The sequence below is a fragment of the Rattus norvegicus genome, chromosome 10 (genome assembly GCF_036323735.1).
Source record: "Rattus norvegicus strain BN/NHsdMcwi chromosome 10, GRCr8, whole genome shotgun sequence".
NCBI lineage: Eukaryota > Metazoa > Chordata > Mammalia > Rodentia > Muridae > Rattus > Rattus norvegicus.
In genome coordinates, this window is record NC_086028.1 from 38223398 (window position 1) to 38245104 (window position 21707).

General features: G+C 43.3%; 1 protein-coding gene across 11 annotated transcripts in view; it reads left to right on the top strand.

Moving 5' to 3' along the window:
• The first annotated feature begins 2990 nt into the window (after nt 1-2990).
• Kif3a (kinesin family member 3a) overlaps nt 2991-21707 on the top strand; it is a 36675-nt gene continuing 17958 nt past the window's right edge. For 7 of the 11 annotated variants that reach the window (XM_006246347.5, XM_063269987.1, XM_017597557.3 and 4 more), the window contains exons 1-8: nt 2991-3498; nt 6623-6896; nt 15728-15872; nt 15985-16069; nt 16795-16900; nt 19761-19900; nt 20225-20422; nt 20693-20867. In XM_006246347.5, the coding sequence (XP_006246409.1) occupies nt 3493-3498; nt 6623-6896; nt 15728-15872; nt 15985-16069; nt 16795-16900; nt 19761-19900; nt 20225-20422; nt 20693-20867 (1129 nt within the window). In that variant the 5' untranslated portion in view covers nt 2991-3492. Of the gene's footprint in view, nt 4027-6622; nt 6897-15727; nt 15873-15984; nt 16070-16794; nt 16901-19760; nt 19901-20224; nt 20423-20692; nt 20868-21707 lie in introns of all 11 variants that reach the window. The other 4 variants (XM_017597556.3, XM_063269988.1, XM_063269990.1 and 1 more) reach the window with 2 other exon arrangements.

The following is a 21707-nucleotide window of genomic DNA, read 5'->3' on the forward strand; positions in this document are numbered from 1 at the left end:
TATGATGACCATTTTTCTTTTATTTTTACTTTTGTATAGTAGTAATAGTTTGATTTTTTTTATTTTTTATTTATTTATTTATTTATTTATTTATTTTTTTATTTTTTTTTTTTCGGAGCTGGGGACCGAACCCAGGGCCTTGCGCTTCCTAGGCAAGCGCTCTACCACTGAGCTAAATCCCCAACCCCCTTTTTTAAATTTTTTTACACAACTAAAAACCTTTACATTAGTAGAAGGTATTTGAATGTAAAGCCATACACTCAAAATGGAATAATTTCATTCTCTTTTTTTTTTTTTTTTCTTTTTTTCGGAGCTGGGGACCGAACCCAGAGCCTTGCGCTCGCTAGGCAAGCGCTCTACCGCTGAGCTAAATCCCCAACATAATTTCATTCTCTTAGCAAACATCTTAATACTATTCCAGAGATGTAACACAAGAAGAAAAAGCATCTCAAGTGTCTAGCCTTGTGGTAGCCTATCTTCATGTAGGATAGTATGATGTAATATAACGTGCATTCGAATGCAGGATTATACAAGGTAAAATAGGCAAAGCTAGGAACCTGGATTCTGCAGGCAGAAATTCTTTGCAACCTACTTTTAATAAGGGTTCAACTTCTTCCCTAGCCCAGCAGAGGGACTGTAAGAGAAAAGTTATTAGGGTATGGGGGAAGTGGACCTGTTCAGCAGTAGTTCTCTGGGGGACAGCTTGATCTTCTTGGGCAGCAGTTCAGTCCTGTAGCAAACACCAAATATGATTCAGCAGCTACAGGTCAGTCCTCTGGGCAGTCAGACTCCAGGCACAAACCTGCAGCTACAGTCCAGTCCTTTCAGCAAGCAGACACCAGGCACAAACCAGCAACTGCATTTCAATCCTAAAGAAGCCACCAGGGTCACCAAACTGGCCTGAGGTGAGGTCGAGGAAGCAGCAAGCTGCCACGGGAACCTCAGGAGCAGTTCTTTGTCAAGTTTCCCTCTGTGTTGGAGTTATCACAAGTTGAGCTCAACAACGCTGTGTAGGGCAAAACGATACATGCATGTTGTTAGTGAAGAATAGTGAGGCAGAGCAAACCAAATTAAGGCTCAGTGCTGGTCTCCCACTGTCTGTGGGGTCATGTTTATACTCCTTCATCACGGGTCCTGTCATGTGTTTGCTAGATCAAAACATCCTTTCACCTGTGTCTGCTTCAGGAAAACATTCTTTCATGAGCTTGCTTTAGCAAGACATCTTTTTACTTCATGCCCCAGCAAAACATCGTTGGACATAACTTTCCAAAGAAACCAGTAGTTTCCACTTCAAGATTCATTTAGAATAAAGGCATCTTTAAAAAAAAAACAAAAAAAACCTTCAGTGTCCAGCAAGATAGCTCAGTGGGTAGAGAGCTTGCCACTAAGCCTCACTACCTTAGCTCCATCGGTGAGATCCACATAGGGAAAGAAGAGACCAACTCCTGAAAGGTGTTCTCTGACCTCCACACATAAGAGTCGTGGCATATGAGTATTGGAGCATACAGTTACATAAATAAGTATAAAACTTTAATAAGAGGACAGGGGATTATTGTTTATTAGCAATAGCCGTGCTATGTGGTCTGGATCATAAGAGATGGGTATTTTACCTTCTACTCAGCGTCTTTGAGAAATAATACAGAACATTTTACTAATATCCAAGACCAACTGTGTGGTGCATTGAAGAGGAACTTTTTTTAAAAAGACTTTTTAAAAATTAAGTAGGGTTGGGGATTTAGCTCAGTGGTAGAGCGCTTGCCTAGCAAGCCCAAGGCCCTGGGTTCGGTCCTCAGCTCCAAAAAAAAAAAAAAAAAAAAAAAAAAAAAAAAAAATTAAGTATATGTGTGCCCCTGTGAGTGAGTATATGCATGTGAGTACAGTTCCCACAGAGACCAGAAGAGGGCTTATGATTCCCCCAGAGCTGGAGTTGTGAATGCTTGACCTGCTGATGGGGCCCTAACTCCGGGCCCTCTGCAAGAGCAGTATGTACTCTTAACCGCTGAGCCATTTCTTCAGCCCCAAGGCGAACATTTTAAATATTAACACAAAACACACCTTATAATTATTTGCAACTTAAATTCTCCTATATCTTCTGGGAGTGATGAAGATGCCTTTAATGCCAGCTCTGGTGAGTCAAAAGATCTCTGTGAGTTCAAGATCAGCCTGGTTCATCCAGTGAGACACTCCCCCAACCCCAAGTCAAACCAAATCCAAAACAAACTCTCCTTTAATTGAGAAATCCAAACCAGTTCTGCTGAGCAAATGGCTATCTAGATGGAGCTTCTGCTTTGAGCTAGTTTCTGGACTGGGCATTGTTAGGTCTCAAACTCCCAACAAGTGACTGAATTGTCTACAACAAGCAGAGCTGGCTGCCAGGTTCTCCCAGCGAGCTGGCTGCCAGGTTCTCCCAGCATCCCTCAGCCCCTTCCTGTTACAGGGTTTGACTGGCATATTCCACCCCATGAACCCTCCAGCCCAGGTGCTGGGCTGCCCTTCTGGGGTTCTTCCCTATATAATCCAGCCATTTTTACTATGGTATTTTTTTACTTTTTTTTTTTTACCCTTTAGCTTCCTGGCCTGTAGGTATCCTCTCTCTCCTCTCTCCCCCCAGACACTCTCCTCATAAGGCTGGCTCAGGGTCCTCTTCACTCTGAACCCTCTCAGATGCCTTTGTCTCTTCCTCTAGCTATGCTCTCCCTTTTATGTACAATAGACTTTCTTCTTCTCTATACCTTGGAGCAATCTCCCCCCCCCCTCTTTCTCCTTTTTTTTTTTTTAATTCAGATACCTCAGGCCAGAAATAAATCTATGTTCTTCAAAGAGCTCAGTTTTAAACAAGAACATGATCATTGCCCAGCACTCCTGAGGCCTGAGGTACAATCCATCCCCCCATTACCCCCCGCCCCACCAAAACAAAAGCCCTCTCCTGTCTAATGGAGCGCTCAGTTTAATGGTTGAAGTTTGCACAGATGCATACACACAAAGTTCATGTATCACAACTTTTTATTCAAAGTCTCACACTGTTGGTGCAGGCAGATAGTAGAGATAAACAGAACCCAGTCTCTGATAGTCCTCATAAAATAAGAATTCCTCAGAATCTGGTGCGCTATTGTCCACTGCCGTTTATAATATTTGGGACGTTGCCAGCGCCAGGAGCTCCTGGTAATCTGAGCGGGTCAGATGTCCCAGTGGCCTCAACATGAACCAGCTTTACTGAGCAGAGGAATGGCAGCACCCCGTAGGCGTTGCCCCAGTCTGGCGTCCATGGAGATGGACGCGGAAACCCCTTGCGCAAGCGTACTTTGAGAAGTCGAGGGCACCCTACTTTGGGCGGGGCGAGCTCAGAGTGCGCCTGCGCACTGCGGTTTGTGAGCCGTAGTCTCCAGAGCGCTAAGGTGTTTCGGTCGCTTGCGGCCAGCCTCGCCTCCAAACCCGGTGTTGTTGGACTGCATCCGGAGCGGGGACATTGGCGGACCACCAGACGCGGCCACCATGCCGGTGAGGATGGGCAGTCGGCCACAGGGCCTCCGGCTCCGTGTGGCGGCCCTGCTCGGGGGCGCGGCCGTTGCCATAGAAGCGCAAGGCGGGCGGGCGGGGCAGGGCGGTCCGGCCGCCAGGCCTTGGAGGGGAAGGGCGGTGGTGGGGCGGTAGGGCTCGGGTCCAGGGCGCATCTTGGGGGCGGCCCGGGACCCGCCCTGTCTACCCGGAACGCGCTGCATCCCGCCAGGCCTGCGCAGCCGGACAGAAAAAGCACCTCGCGGCCAGCAGGGACTTGGTGGCTGCGCGCGGCCACCAGGGTCCTGCGGATGCTCGCGACCCCAGAGTCCACGCTCTGGCCCCCTACTTCCCCGGGTATAAACTGTTATTCCGAGCGGACACCTTAGCTTATGATACAGAATGTAACCCGTAGGTGTCTTTGTGCGAATAAGCGGTGGCGATTTGGTTACCTCCTAGGATTTCACGGATTGTTATCGTGCCATAATAAGGGGGTGGTTGTAAATCCCATTGGAGAAGACTTGAGCCATGGTAGGTTATTTATTGGTTATGGGGCCTCCGACGGTTATTTACATTGTCTGGGCCCTTAATTCCTACACAATTAAACTTTCCTTCTTGGGCTTTTTATCAAGGCAAAATAAATTAATGTATAGGACACTTGAAGGACAGGTCTTGACATTTAGCACAAAATGCTCAATGTCTGTTTATATGTGTTGCTTTCAGGGTATTCATTCAATAAATATTAGACACTAACTGCATATTTGTTAGCTATGCAGGTGGTAAGGTTGGTTGAGCAAAACTTGCCAGATATTAATTTAATTTTTATTTTATGTATATATTTTTTCTTTTTTTCGGAGCTGGGGACCGAACCCAGGGCCTTGCGCTTGCTAGGCAAGCGCTCTACCACTGAGCTAAATTCCCAACCCCATTATGTATATATATATTTTTTTTTCCTTTTCTTTTTTTTCAGAGCTGGGGACCGAACCCAGGGCCTTGCGCTTGCTGAGCTAAATCCCCAACCCCCATTATGTATATTTTTAATGTGTATTTTTAATGTGTTTGTCTGCATGTATGTATGTGCACCACGTGCCAGGGGAAGGAAGAAGAGGGCATGGGACTATTTGAAACTTTACTTAAAAGCAGTGGTAAGCTGTCGTGTGGGTGCTGGAAACCCAGCGTGGGCCACGGACCCATCTCTCCAGCCTCGGGTGCCAAGGTTTTGACTTTGGAGAAGAGAAGCTTGCCTTTTGAGGCTGAGGTGAAAACTGTATACCAAACAGAGAAAAGTCAGCCTTACTGGATGAAGCAGTTAAGCTACATATGGTAGAAATAGGCTCTGGTGAATTGGAAAATGTTTCCATTAAGGAAGGCTAGCCTACACATACCAGAACTACTTTTGTTTTCAAAAGACTTAAATAGCTCTATTTGTGAAATTTCTCAATTTTAGCAGCTGATTAAAATATTTAAAACTACCACAAGCCACCTGGCCAACATTTTGAAATGTTGACAGGGGAGGAAAAGGATTTAGAGTTTAAGGCTGGGCCGGGCAGTGGTGGCACCTTTAAACCCAGCTCTCTGGAGGCAGATGCTGACAGATCTTTGTGAGTCTGAGGCTAGCATGGTCTCTGGAGTCAGTTCCAGGAGAGCCAAGGCTACACATAGAAATCCTGTTTCAAGTTCAAAGCTGTTCTTGGCTTCATAATGAATTCTAGGCTGACCTGTGCTTCACTGAGACCCAGTACCAGTACAAAACAAAATACTTTGAGGCAAACAAGAGAATTTTATGGGCTGAATTCAGACCCTTGACTCCTTATTTGGGTCTCAGATGAAGACAGAATGACAGACATCAGTCAAGGAGCAAACCAGAGTAAAACTGTAGCCTTTAGAAGCCCAGTATGCTCTCTCTCAGAGTCTATTAAGTGAAAAAGCGTTTGACCTAGTCAGAGAAGTGTTCCCATAGGAAGTGGCTGCTGAGCTGAAAACTGGAGGATAAATAGATGTTCTAAGTGAAGAAGGGCATAAGGAATGTTCTAGGCAGAAGGACTCCAGGAAAACCAGCAGTGAAGAAAAGATCACGGAACTCTGCTGAGAGGAGGACGAGTGCTTGGGGAAGCTTTTCTGTACCGCCTTAACATTTTTTGGCTTGTCATCTGGGGAGATTTTTACATTGGAGAATAATGAGATTTGATTTCTGTTTACACCATGATGTAAGAGGGCAGACCGAGGGGCAATTCAATTAGATTCAGGAGCATACACAACCAGGAGCCTAATGTAGGGCCCAGGCGATGTTACCTAGCTGAGGGGTGATGAAGGCCAAACTGGAGAGAAGCATATTAGTAGTAGAATTGGACTTCGTTTCTTTGTCATGTAAAATTTTGAAAATCAAAGGTTTATATAAACATTCAGAAGACATTTTTCTCTGTATGTCATTGGCCTTCTCTGTCCTTAACTTGTGTAGTGAGGTAAGCTATGTGTGGAAGTTATCACACAGTAAAAATTTTACAAATGCATTCTAGATGAAACTAGGTGTCATGGGAGAGCAAAGGACCTCGGACCTTGCTGGTTTGTTTTGAGGCAGGGTCTCTCTATTCTATAGACTGTTCACAAACCCACAGAGATCCACTTGCCTCTGCCTCCTGGAGTTCTGGGATCAAAGATGTGTGCCACAGCGCTGGGCTTGACCTCATAATTCTTAATAAAGCTTGACAACAACCACGTTCACATGTTCTTTTTTTTTTTTTTTTGCAAATTCAGATGTTGTGGACCGTTGAGCTAATGTCTTGTATACTAGTTCATTTTCTGCATTTAAAGTATTAAGTATTTGCTGGGGCTGGAGAGATGGCTCAGTGGTTAAGAGCACTGATTGCTCTTCAAAGGTCCTGAGTTCAATTCCCAGCAACCACATGGTGGCTCATGGCCATCTGTAATCGGATCTAATACCCTCTTCTGGTGTGCCTGAAGACAGCAACTGTGTACTCATACATAAAATAAATAAAAAATCATTAAAAAATTAATTAATTAAGTCTTAGCATATTCAGGGTGCTGAGTTGAAAAAGTAGTCTTTTCCAACTATATGTAGGGCAAAATGAACACTCTTTTCATTCTTTGCAAATACTATCTCCACCAGATCAATAAATCAGAGAAGCCAGAAAGCTGCGACAACGTGAAGGTAGTTGTCAGGTGCCGACCTCTCAACGAGAGAGAGAAATCAATGTGCTACAGACAGGCCGTCAGCGTGGATGAAATGCGGGGGACTATCACCGTCCATAAGACCGACTCTTCCAACGAACCTCCGAAGACATTTACTTTCGATACTGTTTTTGGACCAGAGAGTAAACAACTTGATGTATATAACTTGACTGCAAGACCAATTATTGATTCTGTCCTGGAAGGCTACAATGGTAAGTGCCTATGCAGCTTGCTTTAAACACACACACACACACACACACACACACACACACACACACACACAATCACACACGCGATTTTATTGTTGTATGCTGAATGCCCAGTAAAAGAGGCAGTTTCTGCATCTCGACTGTAGCCTGACGAGTTATGGTCTAGAATGCCAGTGTCATCCTCCAGCGTCCCTTTTGCCCCTTTTGCAGCCTCTCAACCTGCATCCATTGACCCGCCATCACAGCACAATAGTTTTGTCCTTCTGAAAATTCATTTAAATGACATCATAAAATGCCATCTTGTTATCATTAAAGATTTACCTTTATTTTATGCATTGGAGTGTATCGCCTTCGTGTAGGTCTGTGTTTGCTCCACATGCTTATAGTGCTCGAGGACGTCTGAAGATGATCCTGGTCTGGATTTGCAGGGTTTTGAGCCACCGTGAAGGTGCTGAGAATCCAACCTGGGGCCTCAGGAGAGCAGCCAGTGCTCTTTACTCCTGAGCCACCTCTCCAGCCCATAAAACGCTACCTTAAAAAGCGGTTTTCTGGGGTTGGGGATTTAGCTCAGTGGTAGAGCGCTTGAGGCCCTGGTTTCGGTCCCCAGCTCCAAAAAAAAAAAAAAAAAAAAGCAGTTTTCTTTCTCTTTGTGTAATGTTTTCTAAGGTCATCAGTAACTTTGTGACTTAAGAAAAAAAAGATTTATTTGTTCTTATTTATATGCATGAGTGAGTGTTTGCCTGTAAGTATGTGGACCATGTACATCCCTGGTGCCCTCAGAGGCCACAAGGGGGCTTTGGATTTGTGTGAGCCACCATGTAGGTTTGTCCTAGGAACTGTATCTAGGTCCTCTGGAAGAGCTTAAAGGCTTTTAATTGCCAATCCATCTCTTCAGCCCCTTTCTATTTTATTGTATTGTATTTTATTTTGGATGGCTGGTTTAGTTTTGGTTTTTTAAGATGGTTTCTCCCTATAGCTCTGGCTGTCTTCTGTAGATCAGGCTGACATCAAGAGGTCTTCCTATCTTCCTTCCTCTGCCTCCCTAGTGCAGGGAGGGATTAAAGGCTTGTGCCACCACACCTAGTATAGTGTGTGTGTGTGTGTGTGTGTGTGTGTCTGTGTGTCTGTGTGTCTGTTTTACTGCTGAATTGTGTTGCTTTATTGAGACAGGGTCTCGTATATTCCAGGTTGACCTTAATCCTGTTAGTAGTTGAGCCCAGCCTTGAACTCTTGAACTTCTTCCTGCTTTTCCAGCCTCCACTTCTGAATTGAATTCCATTGTATGTATGTAACATACTGTCCATTTACTGGTTGATTGACGTCTAGGGTTTTTGTTAGATAGACAGTGCTGCTGTATGCCTTTGTAAAGATGTAAAGTTTGTCTTGGATAGCTGCCTAGAAATTGGATTGTCAAATGGGGTGTGTGTGTGTGTGTGTGTGTGTGTGTGTGTGTGTGTGTGTGTTTGTCTCCAGTTGCTCTAGCAACTTTGGATCTCAGCACTTGGGAGCAGAGGCAGGCAGATCTCTGAGTATGAGGCCAGCCTGGTCGGCAAATCGAGTTCTAAGAGAGCCGTGGAGAAGAGCCTTGTCAGGGGGTGGGGGAGAAAAAGAAAAAATCCACAGAATAACAAGTTCCTTCTTTTGATATTGAAATGGTTTTTGTGGGGTGGGGGTTGTCAAAAATCAGTTGACCTAAATGTGTGCCCTTGCTGACTTTTGGACCATGTGTTCTATTCCATGCCTAGTCCACCTTGATAGTGTACCTGTGAGGTGCTGTTGAACTTAGGTAGTGTCAATGAGATAACACCCATTCTCCAACTTGGCTGGCTTTTTTGCCTGTCTGTTTCCATGGTTGGTTTTGCCCTTGGTATTTTCCTATAGATTTTATAACCACCTTAGCAGTTTCCTTAAAATATCTTTTGGGATATTGATCACAATTGTGTTTAAATCCTCTATTGGCAGTGTTAAGTCTTCTGTCTCACTAAGATAACAATGTTTTGCTCACTTAAACTCTCTCACTTCTTTAGTACTTTTTATATTATTCCTAAGAACTTAAAAAATTACCTGTATGAGGTCATGTGTGCCACAGCATTCATATAGCAGTCAGAAGACAACTTGGGGGAGTCATTTCTTGCCTTCCACCATAGAGATTCCTGGAATCAAACTCAGGTATCAGGTTTGGTAGCAAGTGTCTTGCCTACTTTGTCATCTTTCTTACTGACTTTGCAGCATTCTGTTGTGAGTAGAATTATTTGCATAAGTTCATGCTGGAATTACGTATTGTTATTAGTATGCAGAAATACGTCTGATTTTTAACTAATTTTTATTAAGATAAATTTTAAGTGACGTAAATCCACTCATCATTCACAGTATAGGATTAATATGTTTTCAGTGGATCACAGTGTGCAAACTGTCACCACCCGCTGTTGTCAGACTGTTTCCAGCAACCCAAGAGGGAACAGATCTCAGTTTCAGCCACCTCAGTCCGCTCAACACCACTGCTCTGTTGGAGTTTCCTGCTCTGCCATTTCATAAAAGAGGCTCACCGTGGGCATAGTCTTTTCCCTGGCTTCTTTCATTAAGCACAGTGTTATCTGTGCTCATTCTTATGGTAGAGTGTATCAGTATCCATTCATTCACGCTATCACCAAATAGTATCCCCTTGTATAGATACTTTTTGTTTGTACATCCATCCATTGAGTATTTGGGCTGTTGTCACTTTGTAGCTAGCTGTTAGGAATAATGTTCTTTAGCATATTCTTGTGCAAGCTTTTAACTTTCCTGAACACCTAGGAGTGGAGTTGCTGAGTCATGGGGTTACTTTCTTTGACCTTTTGAAGAACTACCAAAGGGTATTTCACAGTGACATCATCATTTCACATTCCTGGCAGCAATGCGAGCGGTCCAGTTTCCAGCATCTGTTATTGTCATCTTGGTAGCATCATCATAATGGCACAAAGTGCTGTCTCACATTGACCTTGTATTCTGCAACCTTGCTAAACTTAATAATTCTTGTTACACTTTAGTGTTTTCCCCTGGGTTAGGGGGTGGAGATCAAAATCTAGACCTTTACACTTTTAAAAAAATCGTCTAGGATTTTCTATATGTACAAATAATTATATTGTCTGCCGGTAAAGACAGTTTTTACTTTTCTTTGCAGTCTTTTGCCTTTAATCTGCTTTTGTTACCTGAAACTCTGGGCAGAAATATCAATAAATGTAGAGCACAGTCGGAGAGAGTGGACATCGTTGTCCTGCTCCTGAGCTGACTGGTGACCCTCATGTTAACTGTAGGTTTTCCACAGACCTGTCAGCCAGACTGAGGAGCGCCTCTCCTCTGGTTCAGTTTGTTCACAGGTGTTTGGTTTGCTTATCTGTCTGTCTGTCTTTTCTTTCTTGCAGGGATGTAATATCACACGTTTTCAAATGTAGTTCTTTCGAAGTTTGTCATTAGGTTTTTATAAGTGAAACTAGCTTTGTCACTTAGACGTGAATTATTGTTCTTTCCAAATCTTGTTGCGATTTGCCAAAGTTTTTTTTTTGTTTTTTTGTTTTTTTGTTTTTTTGTTTTTTTGGTTTTTTTTGGTTCTTTTTTCCGGAGCTGGGGACCGAACCCAGGGCCTTGCGCTTCCTAGGCAAGCGCTCTACCACTGAGCTAAATCCCCAACCCCTAAAGGTTTCTTTTTTTTTTTTTTTTTTTTTTTTTTTGTGATTTGCCAAAGTTTTATTTAAAATTTTTGTTTTCATGAGGGATATAAAACACAGTTTTCTGGAAATGTGTTTTTCTAGTTTCAGAATAATGCTAGTTTGTTTTCTTTTTTTCTCTTTTGATTTTTGAGACAGGGTTTCTCTGTCATTTCTCTTTTGCTCTTTCTCTGTTTTATTTTCTGTTTGTTTGTTTGTTTGTTTGTTTGTTTGTTTGTTTGTTTGTTTGAAACAAGGACTCCATTTTCTGGCTGTCCTGGAACTTGCTCTGTAGACCAGGCTGGCCTCAAACTCAACAGAGATGTACCTGCCTTGCTTCTGCATGCTGTAATTAAAGCAACAGTTGTCATTTTAATCAAGAAGTGTTTCTCGGGCTGGGGATTTAGCTCAGTGGTAGAGCGCTTACCTAGGAAGCGCAAGGCCCTGGGTTTGGTCCCCAGCTCCGAAAAAAAGAACCAAAAAAAAAAAAAAAAAAAAAAAAGAAGTGTTTCTCTGTTCTCATGGCTCCAGCAACCTTTCTCATCCCTTCATGGTGATCTGAGTCTTTGTTTTTCTGGCTTGGTTGGCGAGAGATTGATACTTTGGGTATTTTTCACTTTTCCTTTGTTGTCTCATCTTTTCTGTCCTGTTTTTTTGTTCTGATTTTAGTTGCTTTGTTTTCTGACTTTAGATTTGCTCTTTCTCTGTTTTATTTTATGTTTGTTTATTTGAAACAGTGACTCTACGTAGTCCAGGCTGTCCTCCAACTTGCTATGCAGACCAGCCTAGCCTGGAAGTCAGAGATTCTTTTGCCTCCCAAGCGCTGGGATTAAAGACATGTGACACTGCTGTCTAGCCTCTGTTTTCTTTTCTTTTTTTTTTTTTTTTTTTTTTTGTGGTTCTTTTTTTTTTTCCGGAGCTGGGGACCGAACCCAGGGCCTTGCGCTTCCTAGGTAAGCACTCTACCACTGAGCTAAATCCCCAGCCCCTAGCCTCTGTTTTCTTATGGTGGGAACTGAGGTCAGTGTTTGGAGACTTTTCATCCTTCTGATAGAGGAGTTTAGTGATGTACCCTGCCTCCCGCCTGCTCAGTGCTTCAGTGTTAATTAAAAGAATTGGACATGGGGGGGTTGGGGATTTAGCTCAGTGGTAGAGTGCTTGCCTAGGAAGCGCAGGGCCCTGGGTTCGGTCCCCAGCTCCGAAAAAAAGAACCAAAAAAAAAAAAAAAAAAAAGAATTGGACATACAGACCATGTTTTTACTTATACCCATTTCAGAGTGCTTTCTATTTCACTGTGTGTGCGTGTATGTGTGTGTCTGTGTGTCTGTGTGTGTGCATGTTTATGTATTTTTACCTTCATGTGTGTGCCAGTGTGCATGCATGTGTGTTATGCACGTGTGTTTGAAGGCCAGAGGTCAACTTTGAGTGCATTCTTCAGGAGGACCCCCTTGGTTTCTGATTGCTGGGCAGGCTAGTGAGCCTGGAACCCTCTGTCCACACCTGCCCAGCACTGGAATCCAAGCTCATACTACCACCTCTGGCTTTTCATGCTGTGTTTGAACTCTGGTCCTCGTGCCCGTGTGGTAAGCACTTTACCAGTTGAACCATCCTTGCCCTAGCCCCCAATTACTTCTTTGATACTCTGCCTATGTGTGCTGTTTAGTCGAGATGCTTTGGGGTTTTCCCAGAGGGTCTTCTTTAGATTCTTGCCTAATTTCATTTTAGCTATGGAACATACTTCATGTGATTGGAGTCTTGCAGGTTTATTGAGACCTGTCTTCTTTGGAATGTGATTTATCACTAAGTGCTCTGTGCATGTTTGAGAAGGCCGTGTGTTCTGTGTTGGGGCAGAGGTGCTAAGGTCCTCAGTCAGGGTTTGCTGGTGTGTGCAGCTCTTCTGTTCTGTCAACCATTGAGAAATCTGGGAGTATATTTTCTGAATTTGCCTTTTTAAAAAAACTTTTAAAAATTATTTTATGTATGTTTCAGACACACCAGAAGAGGGCATCAGATCCCATTACAGATGGTTGTGAGCCACCATGTGGTTGCTGGGATTGAACTCAGGACCTCTGGAAGAGCAGTCAGTGCTCACAACCAATGAGCAGAGCCCCTCCCCCCCCCTTTTCTCTTTTAGACAGCATTTCACTATGCACCCCTGGCTGGCGTTGAACTCAGTGCTGGGGTTATTAAATATGTGGACTACCATGCTGGACTGCCCAATTTTTCCCCCTATATTTTGGGGAGCTGTGAGAAGGAGCATAAATGGTTAGGATTTTTTGCTATCTTGGTGACTTTTCTATTGTGCAGTTGTTCTTTCTGGTTTTAGAAATCTGCATATGAATAACGCAAGGATAATCTTTACACTTCACTCCCAACAACTCAGCTAGGTACTTGAAGGAGGATCCTCCACCAAAGTGCCATGCTTTCTCTGCGGCCCTCTCCCCCGGACACTACCTCCTTCAGACTCTAGTCTCATTTTGGGGTTCTCATAGGAAGCCAGTTATTCTCTACTTGTCTCCCTATCTTGTCCGGTGACTTGGATTTGTTCTTTGCCGAGCTCTGTGTTTGACCTTATGCAAGAAGCATTTGCCTGGCTGCTGTAGACAAGGAACCCGGGGTGAATGAGGCCCTAGCCTCAGTCCCAGGTGAGGCTGAAGGACCCGCAGAAGCCTCTCACTCATAAACCCTGGCTTTCAGCAGAAGGAAGTTTCCTCAGGGCATCACTAGAGCATGGAGACCTGGATTTGGGTTTTTGTTTGTTTTCCTCTCTGTATAGCCTTGGCTATCCTAGAACTCACTACATAGACCAGGCTGGGCTTGAAAAATCACAGAGATCCACCTGCCTCTGCCTCCTGTCTGCTAGTGCAGACAGGTGTATGCCACCACACCTGAATTAGATTGTTTTTTTAATTAATTGTTTTGAAAACTTTTTCTCTCATTTTTTCTACTTTCCATTCCAGCCAGGATGGCTAATATGTCCTTAATACTCCATCTTGGTTAGAATCAAGAGTGTTCCTGCTTTAATTTTTGAGGTAACAGAATTATGAATTTTTAAAAGTAAATACTGTGAAGGATGGTGTTTGACCATCAGGAGCTTGTACCTCTTTTCCATGGTCTCATGCTGACTGTGGAAACTGCTAACTGTAGAACAGTTTGGAAGAGGTGATTCTTAGGAACGATGTAACAGTCAGTTCATTCTCCAGTTCTGAATGTAATTTGATGTAATGTTTAGGATTCTCAAGGTAGTTGCTGATCTTTACCTGTTTTAAAATAGTGTTAGCTAGGTTCAGTGATGCCATGGCTATACTAGCCAGCTACTTGGAATGCCGAGGTAGGAGGGCCACCTAAGTCAGGAGTTCAAGATTGGCCTGTGAACATAGCAAGACCATACGTCAAGAAATAATGATAGAGTGTATTTTTAGAGCAGTTTTGGGTTCCCAGCAAAATCAACAGCAAAGAATAGGCAGCTCTGATGGAACCCAGTGTTGGGTGTGCAGAGCCTCCTCAGTGCGCTGTCCCCATCAGAGCCAGATGCATGGAAGTGGCCATATCCTCATCTCCCATGCAGGTTCACTCCGCAGTGTCCTGGCCAACTACCCCAGCTCTCTAGCTCACTGTGTCTCCACAGCATCCTGGCACTCGGAGCCACAGTGATCTGCAGGCTGCAGCTCTGAAGGACAGTCACTCTGGCTTCTCTGTGAGCTGGCGTGATCAGGGTCCTGTGAGTCTCTCTGCTCGCTGTGGGTCTGTCCTCCGCTTCCATCTCTTTCTCCCATCCTGGAGGCTCCCTTCATTCTCCTCACCACCTCTGGTTCTTGCACTAACTGAAACTTAGTGTCACCTCACTGCCTGTGGAAAGACTTTCCTGACCTCTCGTCTTCCTTCCCAGCCACCCCCTGTCTGGTTTATGTCCATACTTCTGTCTAGATTTGTTTCTCCACCGTAAGACCAGAGTTTGTATTGGCCCTGTTTGTCACTTTGTCCTTGGGGCCCAGCTCCCAGGTCATGCTTAGGTATGTGTGGGGAATACTTGTTAAATGGGTAGGTACATTTAAGACGTGACTCATCGCCTGTTGCCTAAAATAATTATCACTTTCCTAGTTAGTAGTATTTCAGAACTGTTTCTTAGACAGTTTCTTTTAAAATAGTGAATTATTTTAGGATTAAAAAGAAGAAAATACCATTTTACCAATATTCTCAACCAGGTATGTGTTGAGAACACTTGATATCAATATCTTCGTTTGATTCTTACTGTCAATGTACAGAGCAAGTCCTCTCACTCTCTTTTTTTTTAAATTTTATTATTTTATTTATATAAGTACACTGTAGGTATCTTCAGAATTCATCAGATCCCACCCATTATAGATGGTTGTGAACCACCATGTGGTTGCTGGGAATTGAACCCAGGACCTCTAGAAGAGCAGTCAGTGCTCTTAACCACTAAGCCATCTCTCCAGCCCAAGTCCTCTCACTCTTGTTTTGGCCCTGAGGACTTCTCTGGAAAGTTAATCTGAGGTCAGATGGCTAAAGAGTTCCAGGTATGATGGACTCAGACAGGTGTTCCTGTTCTTACGTCTGCCCTGCCCCCTCCAATTTAATTTCTTAGAATTAACTACAATGTGAATTTTTTTTTTTTGAAACAGGATTTCACTGTGTAGCCCTGGCCAGCCTGGAACTCACGTAGACCAGTCTGGCCTCAGAATCCCAGAGACCTATTTGCCTCTCCCTCCTGAGTGTTAGGATTAAAGGCATACACCACTGCGCCCAGCCAGTGTAAGAGTTTTGTATTTAAGCTTTAGGATACTTTTTATAGATATTGGAGTGTTTTGTTGATCACGATGCTTTAACAATACTTGCTATTTGGTATAACACCTAGTATACATGTCGATACTAAAAGTCGAACATATGCTAGAATATGTTTTTGTTTCATTTTTTTAAGACAGAGTCTTACTATGTAGCCCAGGCTGCCCTCAAACTTGCAGTGACCTCCTACCTCTTCCTTTGTACTGCAGGGATTATAGATGTGTGCCACTGTGCCCAGGTGGAGAATGAAGTTTTAGTTCAGGGAATATGTTACATAGCAGCATCAAAAGGCTTAATTTTAAGATTCATCAGACCCTGGAAGTAACAGACTGCTTACACCATTCTCAGGGACCATTTTTGCATATGGACAGACTGGGACAGGCAAGACTTTCACCATGGAAGGTGTTCGAGCAGTGCCGGGGCTCAGAGGGGTCATCCCCAACTCATTTGCTCACATATTTGGTCATATCGCAAAAGCAGAGGGCGACACAAGGTAAGATCACTTCAGTTTCCTAATACTGAGAGGTTCCAAGCGGGAAAGACCTAGAGTCATGGAAATTATAACCATCTTTCCGACCCTGAGTGTTCCACCATTGTCCTTATAGGTTTCTGGTTCGAGTGTCATACTTAGAGATATATAATGAAGAAGTCCGAGACCTTCTGGGTAAAGATCAGACACAGAGGTTGGAGGTATGGATGTAATTAGAGTTAAAATAAAAGTAGAAATAGAATGTTTGTCAAATTAAGGTTCTTTTTCTATAAAAGGTTAAAACACCACCTTCAGATGCCACAACTTCCAAGTGCACACCGTTTGAGCCTAAGTCACTGAAGCACAGCCGCAGAGTCAGACGGGAACATTGATAGATGTCACTGTCTTAAAAATAGTTTAAGATACAAAACAAACAGGAAAAGATTAGCTTTCCATTGTTAGAATTAGATTTTTTTTTTATTTTTGCAAGTGCCCAGTTTGTTTTTTTCCATTTGAAGATCCTTGCCAGTATCCCCTGCCTCAAACCAGTCTGCCTTCGGCTTTTGAAAGTGTAGGTTACCACTCGCAGACGCTTGACCTGTCCCTCTTGCTAGCTTGTCCCCAAGTACATTCCCAAGCGCTCAGCCGGGAAAGGGCTTGCCACTGAGCCTGAGCACTGAGTTTGATCCCTGAGACCACACGGTGGAAGGAGAGAACCACGAACTATTCTTTTAGACTGACCATATTTTCTTCATGGCCCCATCACAAGTAATTTTGTGTGCAGGATTCCCTTGTCTGTTCTTATGCCTTATCTCCCCCATGAGTGCAGACGTGGCTCATAACTGTACCCTACCTAACACCTTCCCATGTGTAACAGTGGATACTCTGAGTAAGTGGACACTTACCGTTATAGACTGAAGTCTTAGGCTTGGCTTTTGTTTTTTAGGTTAAAGAAAGGCCTGACGTGGGAGTATATATCAAAGATTTATCAGCATATGTAGTCAACAATGCTGACGACATGGATAGAATCATGACTCTGGGCCACAAAAACCGTAAGTGTGCCATGCTACTGTCTGGGTGCCATGCTACTGTCTGGGTGCCATGCTACTGTCTGGGTGCCATGCTACCGTCTGGGTGCTTGTTTGAGTGCTGGTCCAGAAGCAGGTAAGATGGCTTTCCCCATAGAGGCTGGAGTTTTCTTCTTTTATTGTATTATTATTAGTTGTTGGTTTTATTTTGTTGTTTTGTTTTTTGAGGCAGGGTTTCTCTGTGTAGCCTTGCCTATCTTGGAAATTGCTCTGTAGATCAGTCTGGTCTTGAACTCACCTAGACCCACCTGCTACTGCTTCCTGAATGCTGGGATTAAAGGCATAGGCCACCACTGCCTGGCAAATTTTTTTGTTTTAAGTCCACTCATTTTATTTACTATCTAGGGAATATATCTGAACAGTAGCACAGATTTTTTTCATACTAAAGTTTCTTTTCATTACTACCAATCTTTAAAATTTTTTTATTTAATCTTATGAGTGTTTTGACTGCATGTATGTAAGTGCATCACATGTACGCAGTGCCACAAAGGTCAGAAGAGGGCATCAGATCTCCTGGAATTGGAGTTACCATTGTGATCAGTCATGTGGGTGCTGAGAACCAAACCCAAGTCCTCTGGAAGAACGATCAACACTTTGTAACTTCAGAGTCATCTCTCCAGCCTCTTTGTTTGTTTGGGTTTCGTTTGTTTGGGTTTTGTTTTTTTTTTTTTTTTTTTTTTTTTTTGGTTCTTTTTTTCGGAGCTGGGGACCGAACCCAGGGCCTTGCGCTTCCTAGGTAAGCGCTCTACCACTGAGCTAAATCCCCAGCCCCTGTTTGGGTTTTGTTGTTTGTTTGTTTGTTTTTTCTTGAGACAGGCTTTGTCTAAATATCTTGGGCTGTTTGGTTGGCCTCGAACTCACAGAGGTCCTCCTGCCTTTACCTCCTTCGTGCTGGTATTAAACATATGCACCACCAAGACCAGTTGCCAGTCTTTGAAGTAGTTTTGCTAGTTAAATTTTTTTTTTAATTTTGTTTTTTCAAGACAGGTATCTCAATTTCTAGAATATCATTTAAATAAAGATTCTATTGGCTTTATAAAAGGGAAAACAAAACAAAAAAAAGACAGGTATCTCTGTATATAGCTCTAGCTGTCCTGGATCTCACTGTGTAGACCAGGCTGGCCTTGAACTCGGAGATCTGCCTACCTTTGTCTCTGAGTGCTAGGATTAAAGGCATACACCACCATAATCACCACCAGGCAAGTTGAAGTTTTGGTTAACATTTTGATCAAACACTTAGTGAGTGAGAGGTGCTCCTGCTGTGTGCTTTATTGGAATGATTGCCTAGTCTTCACTGCAGTCCATGGGGACTTGGGAGAGTGAGACATAGTTTAGACATGAATAGGTAATAGAATTGCCAAGTGGTGATTGAACCTAGGCTTTTAGTCTGAATTAGCCAGAATCTATACTGCCTTACTTCTGTTGAAAAGAAAAGCAAGGGGTTGGGGATTTAGCTCAGTGGTAGAGCGCTTACCTAGGAAGCGCAAGGCCCTGGGTTCGGTCCCCAGCTCCGAAAAAAAGAACCAAAAAAAAAAAAAAGAAAAGAAAAGTAAAATTAAATAACATTTTCACTTTCTAGTAATTGTTTTAGATTTTTCTTCCAGAGAAGAAATGTTTTACCAGGTATGATGGTTTATACCTTTAATCCAAGTGTTAAGGAGGCAGAGGCAGAGGCAGGTGGACCTCTGAGGTTGAAGCCAGTCTTGTCTACATAGGAGTTTTGGGCCAGACAGAACTGCTTTGCTCAGACTGGCCTCAAACTTGTAATCCTCCTGCCTCAGCATTCTATAAACTAGAATTACACAAATGACCCTCCACACTGTTTTAGCATGTGTTAAATGTTTAGTTTTGGTTTTAGACGCAGTCTCGCATGTAGACCTAGCTGGCCTGCAACTTGATATGTAGATGAAGCAGCTTCTCAGAGGTGCGCCTGCTTCTGTCTGCTGAGCGCTGGGATTCAAGGGTGCGCCATTGTGCCCAGCTCTTGGTGTCGTGAAAAGTCCCCATGGTGTTGGCATCTTTGGATATTATGGGATGTAGATCCACCTCATGTTTTCAGTGACTGCTTAGTACCTTAGCTCTCCTGTAGTAAATTGGCAGCCTTGTGCCGGGTCTGTGGTACTCACCGTTTCAGACAGTGTTGCGCTGATTCTCCCTGCAGTACCCAATGCGTTGCCAGTCACTCCAGTTCGGAGTCCCAAACATAATCCTTTAGAGAGCGTTGAGTCAGCAGCAGGCTCTTTTTTTCTTTTCAGTTATTTAATGTGTGTTTCTTTTTGTGGTGTAATCTCTTCTTTTTTCCAAGAGAGAAGGTCTTGCTGTGCTGCCAAGGCTGGCCTGGGTCGCCTGAGTTGACATGCCCTCCTGCCTTGGCCTCCTAAGGAGACACTACCATGTCCATCTTCATAGATAGTTGTATCTTTAGGTAGTAGCGTTCGGAGTGAAATACAGAGTTTTGTGCTGTGATTCTGTTACAGTGTTGAGTACATTACAGATTCTTTGGTTGTAGTGTGAATTATAAAAGAAGTATACAATGGCCAAACAACCTGTAGTTAATAGTTAGGCATAGTCACTGGCTTTGACTGTGGTGAAAGCAAGCATTTTAAATGTCCTGGGTATTTAATGAGTAATGTTACTCTCTGAGCTGAGGATAGCTCAATTGGTACAAAGCTTACTTAGCACATATATAGCATGATAGTAGTCCAGAGGTAGAGATAGGAGCCCAGACTTTAAGGATAGCCTTGGCTATAGGACACCCTGTCTGAACAAAGTAAACATAAAGGCATTGTGTAAAATCGTTAAGCGTTTCTTTTCTTTGTTAAAGGTTCCGTTGGTGCGACCAATATGAACGAGCACAGTTCCCGATCGCACGCCATCTTCACAATTACAATCGAGTGCAGCGAGAAAGGCGTGGATGGAAACATGCACGTCAGGATGGGGAAGCTCCACCTTGTGGATCTTGCTGTAAGTCACCCGATGCTACTTAAGTTCTTCTCTGAAGTCCATTTGTCTGTTAATAAAAATCAAACTCAAAGGTATGGTTTACACATCATTTTAAATCGCTTATTATTATGGGATATCTGAAAGTGGATATAGTATCAGTATGCCACCCAGCATCAACATCTGTGAGCTCCTGGCCAGCCTTCTTTGTCTATTCTCAACTCACTTCTGAAGTGAATTTCAAATGAATTTCATATGCGATATTTTAAATTACTTTTAAGAAAAGACTAGAAAAAGCACATTCTTGATTTTTAAAAATTAGTTCAATTTTTGTCTGTTTATTGCTAGGGGTCAGAAAGACAAGCAAAAACTGGAGCCACAGGGCAGCGCCTCAAAGAAGCTACCAAAATCAACCTTTCATTGTCTACCTTGGGCAATGTCATTTCTGCCTTGGTGGATGGAAAAAGCACTCATGTGCCGTATCGGAACTCTAAACTGACACGTCTCCTGCAGGATTCCTTAGGAGGGAACTCAAAAACCATGATGGTAAGACTAGTCACGGCAGCTAGTTCATATAAGGCAGAGTTAAGATTCTAATTAATGCCCATAATTGACGTGAGTAGCACTTTACACATCAGTCCCTTTTCTTTGTGTAATGCACTATATAATTGCCCGTGGTTGTATCATTTCCACACCTATATGATTGATACCAAATCAAGATCGGCCAAAGAAGGCCAAATCGCATATGTGCTTCGGGTATGTTTTGGTAACGGTGATGTTCGAAGTGTAGAATGATTTACATTTCTAATTCAACAGTGTGCAAATATTGGGCCAGCAGATTATAATTATGATGAAACCATCAGTACCTTGCGGTATGCCAACCGCGCCAAGAACATTAAAAACAAAGCTAGAATTAACGAAGACCCAAAGGACGCTCTGCTTCGCCAGTTTCAGAAAGAAATAGAAGAGCTGAAGAAAAAGCTTGAGGAAGGTAACTTCTCACAAAGATTACTGTCAGCTGAGGCATGCTGGGGCTCACAGCATTTGCTTCCTGTCAGGCAACAGCCTCTAACATTGATACACACATTGATTTAAAGTGTGTGTGTGTCTCTGTGTTGGACATGTGTGAGTGCAGGCCCCCATGGGCCACAGTGCACTTGGGTCAGAGAACATCTGTGGGAGCCCGTTCCCTTCTTGCACTCTAATTCTAGGACTCTAATTCATGTCAGGCTCGCATGGCAAATATTCTACCTGCTAAGCCATTTGTTGGTATTGATATTGAAAGTAATATTTCTGAGGAATATGTGTCTGCTAAGAAAATACTTTCTAGGATAAAGTCCCATTTGGTGGTGGTGAGGAGCTTCCTGGTTGGTTCCACTGCGTCCACCAGAGCTCTGATTGGTATTAGCCGCAAGTGAAGGGTCTGTGGACCAAGCCTTTGGAGTCTCTGGGAAAAACTCAGAGGTGCCAACCTGCCACTCATGTATCTGGGGAAAAGCCAGATTCTGAGAAAAGCAGGAGAGAGCTGCCTCACAGATAATGAAGTCGCCATCTGTGAATGGTCACTAGGTGGCGTTTATAGCCAGTTTGTTTCTGAGATCATTCACTCCCCAGTTAGTGCTGAGCACATGGCTTTATTTTGCTGATTCATTTATTTTTCACATCTTTGTAGATAAAATATACATCGTAGAAGTTGACATTTGACTGTGCTAGGCACCGCACATAAGGAAAAACCTGTGCATTATCTGTGCTTCTGGGTTTGGCTTTTCCACAGTGTAAGGGCTTCAGGGCCCTTTGTGCTGTGCCTTGTTCGGATTTCTTTCTATCCTAG